Source organism: Hetaerina americana, unplaced genomic scaffold (genome assembly GCF_022747635.1).
Source record: "Hetaerina americana unplaced genomic scaffold, ioHetAmer1.1.p SCAF_92, whole genome shotgun sequence".
In the NCBI taxonomy this organism is placed as follows: Eukaryota; Metazoa; Arthropoda; class Insecta; order Odonata; family Calopterygidae; genus Hetaerina; species Hetaerina americana.
In genome coordinates, this window is record NW_027287561.1 from 118,271 (window position 1) to 138,231 (window position 19,961).

Genomic DNA, 19,961 nt, shown 5'->3' on the forward strand with positions numbered 1-19,961 from the left:
TAGGCGATGATAGAGTTCACTCAGTACTAAGCTGGGTGGAGCCGAGGGTGCCCAGAGAGGCTTGCCCTGAAATTGAACCCCTGCCCTACAGTCAGTCAGCTTTCCAACGTGCTACCCCTGGGCTACCATGACCCTATCCCAAGCTATGTGATTTTTTGGGCAGCAGATCTTCCTGGGAAACCATAACCAGCCTAGGGAAAGGAACTGGCCCCCTACCCTGATGTGTGAATATCACACGCCGTCAGGCTTAGTACTGGGTGAACTCTACCATCACCTACCAAACCAACCTTCGGTTTGATTACTGGGTTACAAAGCATAAAATAATTTAACTTTTTTTATGAATTAGCCATTGTTACATAATGACAGTGTAATTTAATACCCTTATATATGCAATATGTACTTAAAAATGCAATATATCTCACATTCAAACTATATTACAAGTGTAGCAAGAAATACCTAATCACACATTACACAACCTCATAAACAATAATCTGCCACTATAATCTTAAATGTATTTATTTTTATATGTATTGCCAAAAATATGATTCACACTATCTATAGCAAATTAATGTAAACAATTGTCGCTTTTGGAGGGAAACGGTTACAGAATTATTTTACAATGCAACCTCCATTTGGAAATTAAATTAATCCTCTACTGCATAACTAAATAATTTAGATAAGGACTTGATAAAAGTTACAAACAAGAATGCGGATATTCTACATTTAGTCAGATTATTAGGAAATGCTTTACAAAAACTGTTAGTATACACCAATTTCTTTTTACAAATCAGTCTAAATGAGTAACTATTATAATTAATTAAGGCTCTTGAAGACCAAACCAAGAGTGAATATTTACTCTTGAGAATGCAACCCAAAAAGAGTTTTTGAAAATAGAATATACTACTATAAAAATAGTCAAAAAGATTTAGTTATTAACCATACCCAGTAATTGTCTTTCTTAGCAGCCAACGCTCACCATTTTCCAAATGCAGTTATTTGAAACTAATTTTATGCAAATTTTGCAGTTTCTCCTTGAGAGTGAAGATATGAAGTAGAAAAAAACTCTGCTAACAATATAACACAAATATGAATAAAAATCAGTTTATCTTGAGGACAGCATTTGAGTAAGTCATCAACCTGGATATAATCACTATAACGAGAGCTAGTGGAAAAAAATAGGATAGGAACTGCGAAAAATTATCACTAACTATTATGGAGACAATTTAGTAGCAGTAACTGTAGCAATTCACTTAATGTTTTATCACCATTCTTTTAATGAAACAAGATACAGCTATTCAATATATTAAGGCAACTTGATTGATGATTCATAAATAGCTTCATTTGAAAATGAAGTACTTAGGACTCACGTGTCAAAATGTTCCAAAATTCCACCACTAGAATAACACACAGGTACCTCCTGACACAAATGCGGCTTAATTTGCCAATGGGTGAGCATTAATATCTGATAGCAACATGATTGCCATTATTGAGACAAATAGTGTGGCTATTCATAGAAAATAACAGTCATAGGCACTTCTGGAGAAAGGAAGCAAGTTGAACGTTTAATTGATGTGAAGTAGATCTTCTCTCAGGAGTCATGTTAAAAAGTGCTAATATACTGCATAAAAATAAATTACTAATGGTGAAATGTGAGTAGTGGACATGCATGAAACTTGGAAGCAGACACAAATCCATTACTCTCTCTCCGAGTGATCAGCAGTCACTTTCCGGTCTTACCAAGTCCCGGAATGGTTGTTTTCATGGGAATAGCTACAAAAAAATCAACAGCCTTCTTATAATGTTCCCTAAAGATAACAGGAGAATATCACAACTCAAGGACACACACTTTGGTTGTGACAACACAGATCAAGATTCAAGCTAGCAACCACCAAATGTCCTACTGAGGTGCGAGGGGGGAAATCCCAACGCGAGGGTCAGTGCCGACTCCTGGCCCTCCCGTCTCCAAGTTCTTAAGTAACTGAGACAGCCAATGTTTGGTTGACTTGTCATCAGCCAAACATCCAGCAAATGTACTGTCCTTAAGCTGATCAGGTAGGCATTGCCGCAGTGCTTCACGAGCTCTGTCAAAGAAAGAGTTCCATCATTAAATTATATTTTAAAATGATTTGGGAAAAAATTGTAGATGAAGCAGACTTGTCTAAAACATAAAGCATCATTGAATTCTCACGCCGATGCAGAACAACACAATTAATTGGAGATAAAAATGTTCAACATGGCTGCGTTGATTGTGTATGTATGTTTCCTGGTATGAATATAAAATATTAGTCTACAGATGGAAACTACAGAGAAGGTAGGGCTTGGTTCCCAAAAGTGATATAATGTCCTTCAAAATGATGAGCCACTATGGGTGTATATTTATGGGCAGCTAGACACTATTTACACATGTGCAGTATATACTTCAAATTTTCAATAAGCAACACTATACCATGAAATACTGAACGACCAAACTTGTTTCACTAGCATAATAAAGGTGTCATTTAGCCCCTTTCACTGCTGTACGAGTGCACGGTAGGCTGCTATGAAGGCACCTTTCCAACTTTGATGTGGTGCTCTATCATACATTTTAAAATTATATCCTTAAAAAGAATTGATTAAAGATGCACCATTAAATAAACAGTGAATCAAGATTAATATTATTACTACATCTATATTTTATTATTAAGATTAGTTTATTACTTCAAAAATACAAAGGTTGCGAAGACTTTTTGACTGCATGTGAGGAGCAAGTTTCCAGAGTGGTCCGCAGCTAAAGGGTTTAATTAGTGCTCCTTCCCTAAGTTTATGCTATCAAGATTAATCTTCCAATATCTTGCATCAGGCGGCCCTCTTCCCATTCTGTTTACTATTCTTGACCATTTACACATCCTGAAGGAGAGGTTCAACCTTTTCCTCAACTTGCCTCCATATTAAGGACAAGACCATCCCAATTCCAATAATAAATAGTCCCAATGCTTGTGATGGCTTTGGTTATAATGCCAGTAAGTGTTTTCAAAAACAGAACTTGGAAACGTACATTATTTTCTCATGAAACAGTAAACAAAAGGTTAATCCTAAATCTCAGCCCACTTAGTAGCAGCTACATTGAGAAGAAGCAATTTAAACGTTTTTTTCCATTGAATAATCACATCAACATTAATAGGCTGACCACTGCATTTTTACAAGATTTCCTCCTGAAGATGGAGCCATATTTGGAAGTTTAATAGCTGGTTATTATGCTGAATTAAATTAATCTGATAAATGCTATTTTTTTGGGTGAACCCAGAATGCAGCTTTATGGGCACGTACCTTTTCTTGGTACCTAAAACCCCCTCCTATATCTAAGGGATTTTTCGGCCAGCAGTTTTCTCATTTTTTGTGATGCAGGGAGACAGTTCTCTGCTCATTTGCAAAGGAAAGATTTAACCCACGAAACAATTAAGTGCCTGAAGTGGGTGTCATGTGGGCCTCAGACTCGCCAGTCAGGTGAGCGAGTGCCCTTGGCGTCCGTTCACTCTCTTTGGGGGTTGCCATTGGTACCTGACCCATTAATGCCTCCCTCCATCAATTACAGTTCCAGAGGTTTACAGCCTTAAGTGGCTACATCCACTCTCATTTATATTTGACAGAACACACTTTGTTCAGCAGTCTCTTGTGCTTATCTTGATACCAGTACCACGCACGAAGGATCACTTGAGTTTATATATCTAATATTAACATTATTTAAGATCCCAAGAAGTGTACAAAAACTACCTGCATGGAAGATTCAGAATTAGACATTTATTTTTGAGAGACACAGATCATTTGAAGTGGAGCCAGGGCTGCTGCCACACTCACTGCGTGGAACAAAATTTGCCTTAAAAACTTGATCACTCAACCATATTTCACTTAGTATTTCAAGAATAGTGGCAAAATTATTACATTTAATTATTCATGCGATTAAATCATTTTGAGGGATAGCAACAATGATTATAATGGAATCCCTTTTTTCAGTGGTTTGAGAGGCCTTTCTTCCATTTCTAAAACACATGCATGGATTGCCTTTTTAGCCAATCATACCAATGAGTGTCTGCTAAAGAGGCCCATGGCCAGAGCCACAGGGGCCACTGCTCACTGCTTAATGCTAGTGGAGTTTCTCTTCTAGTGGTATTATAATGCCCAAAACTAGTCTCATCACCCAGAGCAATTACAAACTGCTCAGGGACTCCACCAGATGATGCCATACAGTCGGAAATGGGCCTCATCACCAAAAGCTATAAATCTGGCATATTAAAAGCATTAATTTTGATGGTAGGAGGGTGCTAAGTGTTATTATTTAGCACAAAATGTGACCAGAACTGTTGAGTAAAAACAGGTAAAGTGAAATTAGCAATATTGGTTTTTGCACTTTATCTTGTTAAAATGTCACCAACTCATTTCATCAGTAGCATTTAATTAATAATTTCATCTAGTGATAACTACTCTTTAATGTAGCATACATTTATTTAATTTCAACACTGAACTCTTAACTTTTTCATCGTAAATACTTCAATTTCCATCACATTCATCCTTTAAGGAAAATTGAAGTAATGCAAGAAACAAAACGTTAATGCTTAAAATAAATCCACGAAAGAGCATATGCAAGTATTCGCTTTGAAATAAGAAATAAAGGTCATGAAATATTGTTTCTAAATGTAATTTGTTAGGTATTTATTCTTTGGTGCACCATCATGAGTTGCCAAATGTATTCAGCCCGAACTTTGGAAGAGCAAGCAGTTTTTTCACAATTACAATGTGCCAGCTCATTCGTCCCGCAGAACTCGTGAGTTTTCAGCCAAGAACACGACCGCTGTGCTTCCACATCCACCCTCCTCACCAGACCTGGCCCCATGTGACTTCCTCCTGTTCCCCAAACTAAAACCCTGATGAAAGGAAAAAGATTTTCCATCAGTGGAAACACCGTTAGAATAAGTGCATACGTTGTGGAGGAGACTGCTTTGAAGGGAACCCTGACCAACAATATGTAGGTGAAGTATTTTTTTGTAACAAAAATATTCCGGAAGATTTTGAACTGACTTTATACAACCACAACAACCTATCCTTTTCATCCCACTCATTCACCAGCCTAATATCCCCTCCTCCCATCTAGCAGTCTTTCATCCACAATCAAAATGTTCCATTTATCTTTCCTGCCTCCTTTGCTTTTCTCCCAATGGCTGTCTTCCTTTCCCTACCATGCCTAGTGCTTATTTGTTCATTTTTCTTTCCGTCCATTTTAACAATGATATTTACATATCTCTATTGCGGTCATTACAAAATGAGTTCATTATGATTAATCATAATCCTGTCTACAGCAGAACTCATTTGATTTCTCCTCACGGTCATTCCTTTTTCCTAAACCATTATCCCACACCTAACTCCCATCTGACTATTTTCCCACCACCGTATTCCAAACCCCCTCACGATCAATAATCCTCTTAGGAACCCCTGAAATTATTCCCTCTCATTGATCAGATATCCTTTTCCTTACTCCCAATATTTACTTGTTGGCATGTAGACCTGAATAATGACTAAGTTCAATTGTTCAGCACATACTTCTACAAATATTATTGTATCACTCACCTGGTCCTTACTTACTACCATTCTTCCAGCCTTTCTTTCCCACACTGTTGTCACCCATGTTTGCATATAACCCTCTGTTGCATATTCATCTATGGTTATCACTCCAATAATCCCTTCCATCTTTCTACCTCAGCTTGCACAGCATTAAAATATCAATATTTCCTCTCTCTACATCCTACTTTGCATATTCCAATTTCTCTTTCATCAACATCGCCATAATAATGCAATTCTGTCCTAACATTCTAACTGATTATTCCTATACTCTCTCTTGTGCTGCTGCCGTCTAGTTCCTCATCACTTTGCAATGACTTCATGACATGTATGCCAACAGCCTTCCACCACCAGGCATGACACACGGCACACTGAGCAGAGTCCTTGGGGTTTCCAGGACTCAATTCTTACATCTATATCATCACTGTAGCATGGGATACTTATATAAGATGATTCCCCATTGCCTTCCCCAATGGTGCCTTCAACAAAACACTGTCACTCAAGTGGCCGCCCCACTGAAACCAGAAGCCCATACAGACACATCACCAAGGAACGGAGGCTGAGTGGACTAGCTGTCATCTGGCTCCTAACCTTCCACCTATCTGGCATGGGTGACCCTACTTAGGAGCAAATATCATTGATCATGCCAGCACAGCTCTAGGGGTCATGTGATGGCACAAACCCTTCAATCACGTCAAGGTTTCAGTGTACAAAGTGTTGGCTGAGTTTTCATGATTCTTCTCCAGTTTCTCCATGCTGCCCACCTAGAGGTAACACAAATTTCATTTGGAGAATTACAGATTCAAATAGCTTGCTTTTTAAAGATAGAGGATAATTTAAAGATTAATAGTACCAGCAGATTTAGGGCAGGCGACCGACAGCTGAAGTCATTTGGCCATTAGGTATGTTCAGGGAAGGGAGATAGGGTGAAGAGAAACCTGACATCTACATTAGCCTACTCCTGATGAAAGGCACCTGGGGGTCCGCAGTTTAACGTCCCATCCGATGGACAGTGTACTCACTCAAAGTGCTCTCCACATAGCACCTCAAGTAGGGATCGGGATATAACCAATAAAGAATTGCTGTCTCCAGGATTCGAACCCAGACCCTCTCGGTGGGAAGCCAGTTTGTCAACCACCGAACAATCCCAATCCTCTTGAAAATTAATGCAAACAGGAATTTACATAGCAGTATACTGCACAGGATGGATTTACCTTGGATTATCAGAAAGCCTTAAATAGCAACGAACAACATGCTTCAGGAGACGAGCTGATGGTTCTTTCGCCAATGACAGAACCATTTTCCCCTGAAGAAGAATTGATGGAAATAACGATTAGTCATTACACAAAAGAAAACACTGAGGAAATCACAATCAAAAAATAATGTTACATTATTAAGAAAAATGACTACATGTATACCTATAGGCAGAATGAATCAGACAAAACATATTCACTAGAGCGGGTCCTTGCTGAATTTTAGCTCTATCAATAGATTAAACTCTAAACATATTAAAAAGAGAAATCAAAACTCATGTTCTATCATCAATAAATCAATATTGAATCACATATTTCAAAATTGGTTGCACTGTACACATATCTCACATTATATTTGTACGTATATACATGGAGATATTGTTTTTAAGTAGTTATTACTAAGAATTTACAGCATTGTCTGGACAAAATTTATTCTGTCAATTAATTGATCCTTAAGTAGATCATGCTGCAAACTACAGCTATTTATGTAGATTTTTTGTTTCGGGAAGCCATAGATTGAAGTAACTCTCAGTATGGAGGAGATACAGGCTCACAGTGAGATTTAAGGTCATTCATTTGGAAGGTTACAGCATCTGGCAAATCTGCTTGGATCAAATGATGGCTGTTTGTGGAAATTTATGGATATTTGATCAATCTTTAGTCAGGCAAGCAAAACAGAGGAGACAGAACAAACTGGAGCACATGTTGGCATTCAATAATGAAGAGAATTCATAAGATTGAACAAGGAGCACCACATGTGGTATATTTATCATCATTTTTAACCCCTTTTGCAGCAAGGAGCAACCCTTCTTCATTTATGAAATATAAGTAAAAGAAAAGAAGCTTACCAAAACATGGGCACATAATGCATGCATATGCAATAAATTGTTAAAACAGAATATTCTCAAGTGAGCAAAAAATTGAATGGCAGCCTTCTCAGCGAATGCTCACCTTTTCCCAGGCACATTCATAACTTTAAAAGCAATTAGAAACTAATTCAATCCATAAAACATTATTCTGCAGTCACATTTATCACCTCAGATGAGTCATTAATCCAAATATGTACGGTGAGATTTCATGGCCCTGTACACACAGTGCATATGGTTACATGGAAAAAAGGGCTCTTGTCACACCATGTCCCCAATGATCACATTGACATTTCACAGCCAGTCCACCAATGCTGTATTTTTCAATGACTATTTAGACAAAAACTATCACTACTACTAATAAGATGTCACGCAAAGAGATATGCACTCACCAAAATCATGGCAACATGTGAAAATCTATCATAAGTTTGACAAATGTAAGAGAGCCCGCTATCGTCCAAGAGAATTTTCTGCAGAATGAATGTGGCAACCGTCTTGGATAACTCTGAACCAGATTCCATAATTCTCAGGCATAATGGGATGATTTCGGTGGTCAACAAAAATGTTATCACTTCTTGCTCATCAGTCTAAAATGCATAAAATATACATAAATTAACTTCCACCTCCATGCTTTGTTATCAATTAGGTCCTATCTTTAATATATGAGCAAATTATGCCAAATATAAAATGAATAAAACATCATTTATCCAACTCCTGCTACTAGGATACGCAGGATTTTTAAAATTCTCATAGCCCCTAAAAAAACAACATTTACATTGACATAGATTGGTACATTTTCACCTCAGAATACCTTAGGAAATAAACTTCTATGGAATTAGAGAATGCAATGGAATTATATATAATGCACACTGCATATAAAGATACAGATAAATATACTTAGCAATTAATGCATCACAAATCATCATAAGAGAAAAAACATTACACATTGCCACAATATTGGGAATCTAAGGCTATTTTATACATTCAAGATGTTCAAATTCCTTCTGTTATTTCCATTCATCACTTACACATAAATGAGGATAACTACAGTTTGAGAGATAAATAATAATCCTGCTCTTTGGCAGTTTTTGCCTGTTTCTTATTATTATTACCTTCACTCCTGTCATTAAAACATGCAAAAATTAAAATTCTCCTTTTCCTGTGATTCACACTTTTCTCTGGGATCCCTAGAAAAGTGTAAATACGAGGTTCAACGGTATATTTTTACATCTGTCTTGCTTCTGATTTCTTTCCGGTGAAAATGTTGACAATTTTTCTTTTTTTTTCAACATTGCAATAGTCCTTGTCTATTACCTTTCGGTTACACATCCCAGGTTTATCCTCATGTGCCATACTCATTATAACAAGCTTCCACGGTACTTGGTTCATTTGCTTTACCCTCATGGCCCATCCCATCCCCTTAAAAGAACCAGTCAAGATAAAGGCAATCCCGTGCACACAAGTGGCGTGTACAAACTACGCTGAAGTGGCTGCAATGGAGTGCACTCGGGCCAAATGGGAAGGAGAATTGAGACAAGAACACTCGGTGAATGCCTCAGGAATTACATCTCCTCATCCCTCTAATTGTGGCCACGGAAAAGAATTCTCTCCCCATCATGCAGAAAAGAAAGGATGCCACCAGGACACACTGGAACAGCTGGAAATCCCACAGCACGCCAATCCTGGAGGGAGCAGCCCTTCCCCCTGCCACCCAGTTCCTTTCCCCTGCCACCAGCCGACCAACCATGGCTACAGCAAGGATCTGATCAACCCTCTGCTTCGGAAGAAAAGAACTTAGCTAGCGACCAACAAAGGCACACGCCTCCACTCAGAACTGGCCACGGAACCCTAAAAATGGTGCCAACTCCTCTTCCTTGACAACACAGCACACGAGATAGCCAAAGCAATGCCAAAGGATAACTTCAGGGTATCTTTTTCCTGCCCTTTCAACTTGTCTAAATGGGTAGGTAAAAATTAAGATGTCATCAATAAAACACGGAAAAGTGAAGCATATGAAATACCATGTAATTGTGATGCCACATACGCTGACCTGGACTTTCCCTCCCGTTTCAAAGATCATGATTAGTGCACGATCCCGGGCAACACAAAATTGATGGTTGACAAACATATACTTGAAACCAAGCAAGCATACAACTTTGACTTGAAAGTACTTCATGTGCCAAATAAAGGAAAAAAGTTCTGCTGGAACATTTAGAAATCATTAATCACGTGAAGAGGAGAACTCCCCATCCTGAATGACATATACAGCTCACCTCCACCCCCTCATTCTCATCAACTTCCCTTAGGTCATTCATGTGACCATGAACCACTCAGGTGTCCCTTGTCTACCCCTCCCCCCCCCCCCCCCCAAGGTATGCCAAGTGTAGCAAACCTATTCCTTTTCCAACCAATTCTTGGGATCTTAATCCCCACAACTTGGTGACCACCATCAACCACCGCTCTTCAGTTGCCATTTCCTGCTACGCATATGGCACACCAAAACGACTGCATTATAATCAAAATGGGATCCTGACCTTTCATTGCATTTCATACAGTGGTTAGCTATCCTCTCCTCACCCTTCCTCTATCATTCCTCCTCCCATTCCAGCCACATTCCCCTCTCCCCACCACATTTTCCCCTCTCCTTGATCTCTTAGCGAACCATCTGCAGTTCACGGCCACACCCTGCCCCGATTAGCTGGGCCTGGATTGGCGACACTTTACTGCATTACTACAATGGGTAACAAATTCTATGATATATTACATGATGGTTTTCATTGCATTACATATTCAAAAGGCTGCTGAGAACATAGCAAGAAAAGGGACCCACCTAAATAGAATTTTCTCCAAGATAAACATCTGAAGACAATAATGGAAGGAGGTATTGACGTGAAGTGCTGAATGGGAAGGCCATGACTGCCAAGCTTTTTGAAAAATGACGAGGCTAGCTGAGAAGAGATGATAGCAAAGAGCTGCAGTGAACCAATCTTCGGGGTTAACAACATCTGAGGACTCGGCATGACACAGATTTGAAAATAGGGACCCAAATTCACTGGCATTGAGATAGTCAAACAAAATATGCCTCTCACTATGTAACGAGTAAACACTATGGATATCATACTCACTTTCACAAGAGCTCCGATAACACCCAGACTGGTCAGTCGCAGGTACTCAAAAGGACGTGTTTTGCTGACTGTGTGAAGAAATGGATAAAGGAAGAGTGGGATGTGTGCTTGCAAAAATGCTGATCGGGTTTCAGGATGAGATGCTACGCACTGCAATAGGGCTAGGGCATTGCATACACGGTTTGACTGATGGGCAGTGAGTGTAGCTGGGTTCACAGCTGGGTATATGTGTACAATTTCCTGGAGCAATGCTGCCGTGGTGCCAAATGAGTGCCAAAGAGTGGGTGCCAGGTCAGGAACAACTTCACGTTTCTTGCTGCAAGAATAAAATGAAATGATAAGGTTAAAACACATTTCAAAATTATAAGCATCTAATATCAATAATACAAAATCTAATAAAATAAATTTTGATATTATCTGCGGGCTTCATGGATGCACTATGAAGATAAAAAAAAAAGAGAAAACTAAAATACTCGGGAAATATGGCTCCATAAAAAATGGATATATGAGGGGTGTTCAAAAAATCCATGAACTTATTGATTATAAAAAAAATACTTCAAAAACACATTATTGGTCAGGATTCCCTTCAAAGTTGTCTCCTCCCCATTGCATACACTTATCCCAATGTGGTGTTTCCACTTTCTAAAACAGTCCTGGAAAGCTTTTTCCAGAATGCTCATAAGCTTCCCCTTCAAATTTTTCTCTGCTTTTGGAATGGTGGCATATCTTTTTTTTCTTTGCGCAGGGTTTTAAGTATGGGGAACAGTAAAAACCCACAAGAGGCCAGGTCTGGTGAGTAAAGTGGGTGAGGAAGCACAGAGGTCTTTTTTTGGATAAAAACTCATGAGTTGTGGGAGACCAATGGGCCAGTGCATTGTCATGGTGAAAAAACCACTCACCCCTCCTCCAAATTTCAGGGTATTTCTTATCTGCCAGGCAGTACTCCCGAGTTGACTGTCTGGCCTTTCAGAAGATATTTGTGATGCACAACTCGCTTTGCATCAAAAAAACAGTAACCATCGCCTTGACATTCAATCGAGCTTTTTTGGGGCGGCAGGAGGATTTTTCACCAATCCATTGTGAAGATTGCACTTTTGTTTCACTGTCACATCTATAAACCCATGATTCATTGTATGATAGTCTTGCATTCTGGTAAATCTATAATGCCATCCTCATGAAAATGCATTTTCTACTGCATTGCAAGCATTAACTTTATCGCAAAGAATAAAGGAGTTTATCCAAAAGTATCTGTTTACATCTCACGACCAAATTTTCCACATATTTCCATTATTCTTTGCTTCATCGTACATCCATTAGCATACGGATAATATCGACAGTTTACTCATCTTCTTAGCAGATAAACCAATCACACAGACAGGAAAAAAGCAGGTGACTCGTATAGGGCGAAAATTGACATTGGATTGCAGAAACCAATCACACCCATGACATAATACCAATTCAATAATGCAGTGTAGATAGTTAAAGGACTCATTTGCTGCATAGTAAAGCCATGCGTTTGCTTGCCTTAAACGGGACTATGGAATTCTCAGGGCTTATGAACGGTAGGGAAATGATAATGGGGATGTGCAGATGGTATGGAAATGTTTCAATTAAAACATTAAATGCTATTCAATACTTTTCATTTTGTGATCAAAATAGAAATCCTGGATACTGTAAACTAGCATGTTTTTAAAAGGGTTCAGTAGTGTCAAAGCATTCAATAGGTTTAAAGATTGTCATTTTATTATAATTTCACGGTGCTGGGTAGAGGGAGAATAGCACGTACAATCAGCATGTGGTCAGGGGTGGCGAATGTCTATCAGGAATGTTGTCACATCCTATCGGATGTTTTCCACAGTCTCCCAATGCTTTTCTTTCGGCTCTCTCTTCAGTCAATAGAACAAAAAAAAAGGCCTACGGAGCCAAGTCGGGACTGTAGGGGGGCTGGGGGACCACCAGGAATTTCCTGGGAAAAATTGATTTATTGATCGTACTTGTACAAATTCATCAAATTCTTCAAAACACTCTCTCCCCTTACATCAATACACTTGCAGAGACATGTCTGCCATGCCTGGAAGGCACCCTACAACTCCTCTCGGCGGGAATGCCTCTCAAGAACATTGCAACATGCCTTTGAATGTTTTCCAGTCTCCCACTGCTTTTCTTTCGGCTCTCTCTTCAGTCAATAGAACAAAAAAAAAGGCCCACGGAGCCAAGTAGGGACTGTAGGGGGGCTGGGGGACCACCAGGGTGGTGCTCCAGGCCCGGAGGTAGGTAACAATGAAGAATGGCACTGGGGGCATTGTCATGGAGGAACTTGATCATGTCTTTGATGTCAGCCCTTGTGCGGGACCTGGCGTTTCAATCTATTGAGCACCTCCATGTAAAAGGCTGAGTTGACAGTTTCTCATTGCAGTACAAACTCAAAATGGACGATTCCTCGGATTTCAAAGAAGACAATTAGAATTGTGTAAATGCAAGACTTATTCAAATGTGCTTTCTTGGGATAAGGGGATGATTTTGGGTGCCACTCGCTGCTCTGCCATTTCAATTCTGGGTCGTACGCTAACATCCAGGATTCCTCTCTGGATACGACAGAGTTAAGGAAGCCCGGCTCATTTTGAATAAAATCTAACAATTCTTGACGGTGCAAAACTCCTAGTTCTTTATGGTCTTACATCAACACTTTTGGCACAAGCTTAACATGGACCTTGCGCAATTCCAGATACCAGGTCACTATCTGATGTACTGCAAATGTGGTACGCCACAACAGTGGTGCCCGATTTTGAATGTGGATGTGACATGGTCATTAGCTCAGGCTGTGGCATTACCCAAGGTGGACATCTGTGGTTGCAAACAGGATAAACCTCAGGCAGGGTAAAAATCACTTCACAGCACATAAAAACAAATGGCAAGGGGCCTTGTAGCCCCAAAGGGAGAAGGGCATGTTGTAATCTGCCTTTGTTCATGGATGATCCCTGAAGTTCCCACAGAAACTCTCACTTTGCTGCTTCACATTCAAATACGTGGTGTTATAATTATCATTTTTACTGGTGTCAGCAAACAGCTGGGCAACTAGCTTGCTAATTTTTACATGTTTGAAGTAAAGTCAAGTTATGTACCCTACCTATCATTTCTATGATTTAATTGCATTGAATGAATAATGGCTTTCACCAAATATTGAGTCCTCAGATATGGGATTAAATGGTTTTATTCTTCTAAGTAACAAAAGAAGCACTAAACAAGGAGTAATGTTGTATTGATTGCAATTCATTCTTCTCTTTCATCTATGCAATTAAATAATTATTCCATTGAGCAGTTGCTTGAGCATATTTCTTTTAAAACCAAGTCAGTTTTAATCGGTTCCCCGTATCTACCCCAGAGTCAAAGTATTGAATTATTTACCGAATACTGCAACAAAATTGAAAAGTCTTTTAAAGGGAAATAACCATTGGAGACGATTCATTTCTTGAACTCAAGTTTTATTTATTGGACTAGTGAATTATTTTGAAGTTAATTATTCCCTCCAAACAGAAGGCTAGGCTTTTCATAATAAACCCTCAGCAATCTCTTTTACTGATCATGTATGCCAGCAGACTTATGCCAACCATCCTGCTCTCAACTCTATTATCCCTCTTGATTTCAATTTGTGTCTTCGTGATGTGTCAAGCATAGCGCTGGTTTTGATTTCTCCACATAAGCCTATGCCCCTCTTAGTTCATACCTCGAAGATATTTTTTCATGATCGTAGTACCCGGAAAGCCATCACCAAGGTGTGCAGAAGGCCATGACTGTGCACCAGACTAATTTTGACCTAAAATACTTTTCCCTCCGAGTGTAGTCTGACAATATTGATCTGATCCCAAATCGCTCTTCATGGTATGAAAAGAATAACATCCGGAATCTACCAGTTCTAAACTTTATCTCTCAAATTTTATTGATAACATCTCTCCTTCCATTGTGTAGGTAATGGGTAGTATGATGCTGTTTGGAAATTAAGTCCATGGATTTAATTTTATCAGCAGGGACACAATTATGGACATGTTCATTAACCCTTGGCACTTGGGTGGTTTTTTTCTCGAATGCCTTAGTCTACTCGGGATTTAATTTTTTAAATACCCCAAATTTACTAAGTGCGGCACTAGAATGAAAAACTGGAGTTCCTTTTCATGCAAAATTATTTATTTTGATTTTTTTCCATAATTAGTGATAAACCGTAATTTATACTCTAATTTTTCATGGTATGACATTTTTGGAAGCATTCACCAACATGAAGACCTGGTTTACATTCACACGTCTCACAGATATATATTGTCTCTCTTCTTCCTCCTTTGATTTTTCGGTCAGAGCAAACCACACAATCTTTTGTTAGCGTGAGGTATGATTATATAGAGTTTTCCATCTGAACGTTGCTCTATGTTTGTGGATGGTAATCTAACCCTGGAAGTTTGTGTACCATCTTGAAATTCTCCAACAAGATCGTGTAATAGTTTCCTTACAAATTTCACATGCGAGATCGGTTTTTCATTTTTTTATTTGTTGGCATTCTTTGTACAATACACAACACTGACCTCAAGCCCCCAGAAAAACAATTTTCGCCACCATTTTAGAGTTTTCCTCATGAAACAGTAGGTGCTTGTGTAATGATCAGCTGTATCAACTCCCCCCATAAACTTGGTGTAATTTGTCACAACCTTGGGTTTGAAAACTACGAGGGTCATCCGGAAAGTAGTACCCGTTCGTGAAATAAAGACACAAAAGTAAATATTAACAAACATAAAAAATTTTATTTGAAAGAGGATACTTTAAACTACGTCTCAACATAATCTCCAAGCAAATTAAGGCATTTGTCATAACGTGTGACAAGTTTCTGTATTCCTGCTGCATAGTCCTTCGCCGCCAGCTCATTGAGATACGCGAGGGACCCATCTTGCACAAATTTTTGCATAATGCAGATGGTGTTTAACAATTTCATGAACAATTGTTCGAGAAACATTGGGAAAATGCTCACAGATGTCATCAATTGTGACGCGCCGATTGTTCCTCACGAATTCGTCAACTGAGCTCACCAGTTGGTCTGTAATGACAGACGGTCTCCCCGAACGCTCATCGTCGTGTGTGTTCCCCCTCCCCATGTTGAAGTTGCGACACCACCGCCGAACAGACGACTCGTCCATTACATTGTCTCCATACACCTCCTTTAATTGGCGATGAATATCACATGGGCGAACGTTTCTTGCATTGAGGAATTTAATCACTGCCCTCACTTCACAACTGGCGGCGTTCTCAATTTTTTTAAACATTGTAAACAATCACAGAAACAACACAGGCAATGCTAGCGTCACGCAACTTGGCTCAGAGAAGGCAGACAAGCCACTGAAGCTATCTGACCTCGTCCAGCGGCTACTCGCGTCGTCAGCACTTCATGCGGCACGAACGGGTACTACTTTCCGGATGACCCTCGTATTTCATTCCTCCCACCACTAACTCTCCTTTTCACAGACTCAGTCTCTGCAGTGTCCCATGTACTGAGCATTGTGACCATCCTCTTGTCTTTCCATGCAAGGAGCATTATATTTTCATCCCTGTAAGCCACTATCTCTCCTTTCTTTAGCTTTGGATGTTTCATCACAGATGGATTATCTTTCCTATTGGGCATTATTGTCCCACTCAAGTGTGTTTTTTCCTTTAGCAATTCCTTTGCAAGAGTGACACTAGTGTAATGCCTGTCAGTGAAGAAATGATAGCCTTGAGAACAAGATACTGAGTTCTTCAATCTTTCATGCAGTTCTAAAACTATTCTGCTAGTAAATGGGAGATCAGGTCTCACCAACCATAAGAATGGACAAATGAATTTAAGTAACCACATTTGGAATCTGAGAGGACATATAGACAAATACCCCATTTTGTTGGCTTTTTAGGATTATATGTGATGAAGTGCATCTTTCCCTTGAACCCAACAATAGCCTCATCAACAGAAATCTCCCTTCCAGGACAGAATCTCTCCCTAAATTTCATTTCAAGGTATGACAAGAAGCAGTTTACCTTCTCGGTTCTTGTTCTCAAATCTTCACTTGACTTTTGATTGTTTTTCAAGTGTAACATCCAAAATATTTGCAAGAATCTTTATCTTTTGAAAACAGCATGAAAAAATGGTATATGAGACTCAAAATCCATGGACCAATAACTCTGTAAGTCAGGGTGATTCAATACACCCATATTTAGTATTATGCCAAAAAAAGCCTTCATTTCCTCAATCGTCACATCTTTCCAATTATTCCAAGTGGAGCGCCACGATAGTTCTTTCTGGCTAATTTAATGCCTAGCATACTCGTTAGTCTCTTCTTTTATATTTTGTACCAATGTGTCTGTAAAAACCAACTGAAAAAACTCTATTGGTGAGGCACATCCATGTTTGAACTTTTAACAGAGTCATCCGCTAATACACATTAGCATAAGCATCGGTAGCTTAACTGGCTATAGCACTCGACTGGATATTGAGAGATCTGGGGTCGAATCCCGGTCAAGGTGAATGATTTTTACACTCTGAAATTGTTGCATTGAAATGCACATTAGCGGATGACTCCGTTAAAAGTTACTGTTGCGGCTTCTCCCGCAGTTTCTTTGGAAGCTGATTATCTCTAAGACTTGTGGGAGAATGAGAATTGGTTGTATAGTCACCAATACGGTTTCTGAAAAGGGCACTCTTGCGAAACTCAGCTATTAGGGTTATGCCAAGAAATGTTCGACTCGATGGATGTGGGAATAGAAGTGGATGCTATAATAGTCGACCTGTCAAAAGCCTTGGACAAAGTTGACCACGATTGCTTAATGCTTAAGATGGGCCAATTGCCATTACAAACAGATGGAAGAGTAATCTGGTGGGTCAAAAATTTCATGGAAGGTCGAACACAAAGGGTCAAATTAGGAGAAGTGTATTCTGAACAAACGAGGGCAACATCGGGAGTCCCACAAGGAATCGTACTTGGCCCGCTCTTGTTCTTCATCAATATAAATGATCTCCCGGAAAAAATTAAATCTCGGATAAGACTTTTTGCAGACGACTGCATTATCTACAGGAAAGTCAAGAATGACAGCAACCGTGATATAATGTAAAGGGACGTTAATAAAATGGTGGATTGGGTGACAAATAATAGGACGGATATTCATGTTAGCAAATGCAAATCCATCACTAACTAGGTAAATGGAAACAATAGGGACAATAAATTCTCAAAAAATATTATTCCTAGAAGTGATAGCTTTAAATCTTAGGTGTATACTTAACTAAGGATTTAGGGTGAGGGATAAACGTGTCAATAAGGCGCAAGTTCTGGGTGCGCATTATTCATAAGGTGAGCGTTATCGATGGGAAAATACGGTATTATTAAGTGAACATTTTTGTTCCCATGTCCCTGCTGAAAATTCCAGATCCACGAACTTAATTTCAAAACAGCATCATACCAACCATTTTTGGTCGGTATGATGCTGCTTGAAATTAATTAAATGACCAACCGAATTTCAACATATAAAATAATGGGACTTCAGTTGCATACAACAGTACAACCTCTGGATAAATTACTAGTACAGTTCACGTTAAATAGGAAAATAATTTCCAAATAACAGTTGAAGACGCGTTGTAACTCAAAAGAGAAAGTAGTTACAAGGGGAAATGATTCCACCTCCAAAACAAATGTGCACGAATGAAGGTGAAAACACGCATGCCACCTTAAATAAAAAAGACCTAGAGGAGAGTATCGATAACATCCCGCACCACAAGTATATACCAGAAAATGTTTCAGCAAACCTAGAAGTTAACTAAATGTTATAGTGCTTTATTCTTAAATGCATTCATTCGCAAAGTGAACTCGTTAATCGGGTGAAGATTTACAATCACTAGTTCATGGAACAAGTAAAATGCGAACTGCCTTCATGAATTAAAGGGCGTGCTGATAACTAATTGCAAATGTAAATAGGATAAGAAAGAATACAACGGTCATGACACATCAAGGAATCAACTAACCTGAGTTCCAAAAGTGCGTTTTCCCTCGTTTCTGGATTGGAAAGTTCGACGATCCATTGGTATATCTTCTCCCTGTCGACAGTTGACTGCAGAGATGCAGGACTGGGCTGTGTATTCATGAATCTCTTGATAACCAGAATAAGAAATTGGGTATTATCATTTTCAGTTTATCATGCTGCAAATTATCAGACAGTGCAAAACTTTAAGCATTATAACAAGATATTGAAACCGTGTTTAATTTTACCATGTCGGCGGCTGTCTGTTATGGTTTTCAAAATATCATGACTCTCGCCAGATGCCGCTTCAATATCACGTATTAACACATAACCAGAAACGCATCGAAAATGAAAGGAAATTAAATATCAAACACATAAATGTGCCGATGGTAAACCTTCAATACCTGCTGATTTGATAATCCGTTCATTATTGGTGGTCAGAAATCATGCAAACTGAAACATGCAATACAGTTAATATCACAGGGATTCCTTAGAATCGATGCATTAAGCTGAAAAGACTGAATAACGTCTGACCACTATGGTGGGCATTGGAAGAGTTCACCGCGTAGCACGCACAATTTTCCGTCAGGACCACATTAAATAATACGTGAAAGTGTTACGCACAGTCACACACTGAGAACTAGTAATACGGGGACGGTGTCAACACAGCTACCACAAACATTAATAGCCGACTCTCCAGTTGACTTTCTAATGTTTTCTATTAGAAACCTGTTCGCAGATGGCATTGTTTTACAAGGCAACTGCGACGCGGTTACCACATTGTCTGATAATGACGCTAGCGTCGAATTATTGCCGCGTGGTTTAAATACCTTCTGCTAGCAGGAGTCATATCACACATTATTTAATTTTCAAGACAAAGCCCTGACATTACGAAATCGCTTAGGCGAGCTTCTTAGTAAATAAAAATATCTGGAATAGCTGTGACATTTTTTGAACGTAATTACAAAAGCAAGTTCGAGTTAATAACATAACTTGAATGAAAAATTTTTAAATGGATTTCACATTTCAATGATTTTACGATGTTCTCTGGACGGTGGGAAGTTTTAAATTTCTTTTCACTAATTTCTGAAAAGTAAGTGACTGTGATAGCT

General features: G+C 39.1%; 1 protein-coding gene across 2 annotated transcripts; it reads right to left on the reverse strand.

Moving 5' to 3' along the window:
• Window positions 1-500: 500 nt before the first annotated feature.
• Rcd-1 (Required for cell differentiation 1) lies at window positions 501-19,543 on the reverse strand. Of its 2 annotated transcripts, none has more exons than XM_071598261.1 (6): window positions 19,254-19,543; window positions 18,854-18,978; window positions 10,834-11,149; window positions 8,101-8,295; window positions 6,804-6,895; window positions 501-2,081 (listed from the first exon to the last, which is right to left on the reverse strand). In XM_071598261.1, the coding sequence occupies exons 1-6, from the start codon at window positions 19,275-19,277 to the stop codon at window positions 1,898-1,900; spliced, it is 936 nt and encodes a 311-aa protein (XP_071454362.1). In that variant the 5' UTR covers window positions 19,278-19,543; the 3' UTR covers window positions 501-1,897. The 2 variants fall into 2 exon arrangements, with proteins under 2 accessions (XP_071454362.1, XP_071454364.1); XM_071598263.1 differs by lacking the exon at window positions 19,254-19,543 and adding an exon at window positions 19,098-19,174.
• Between the last annotated feature and the right edge of the window lie 418 nt (window positions 19,544-19,961).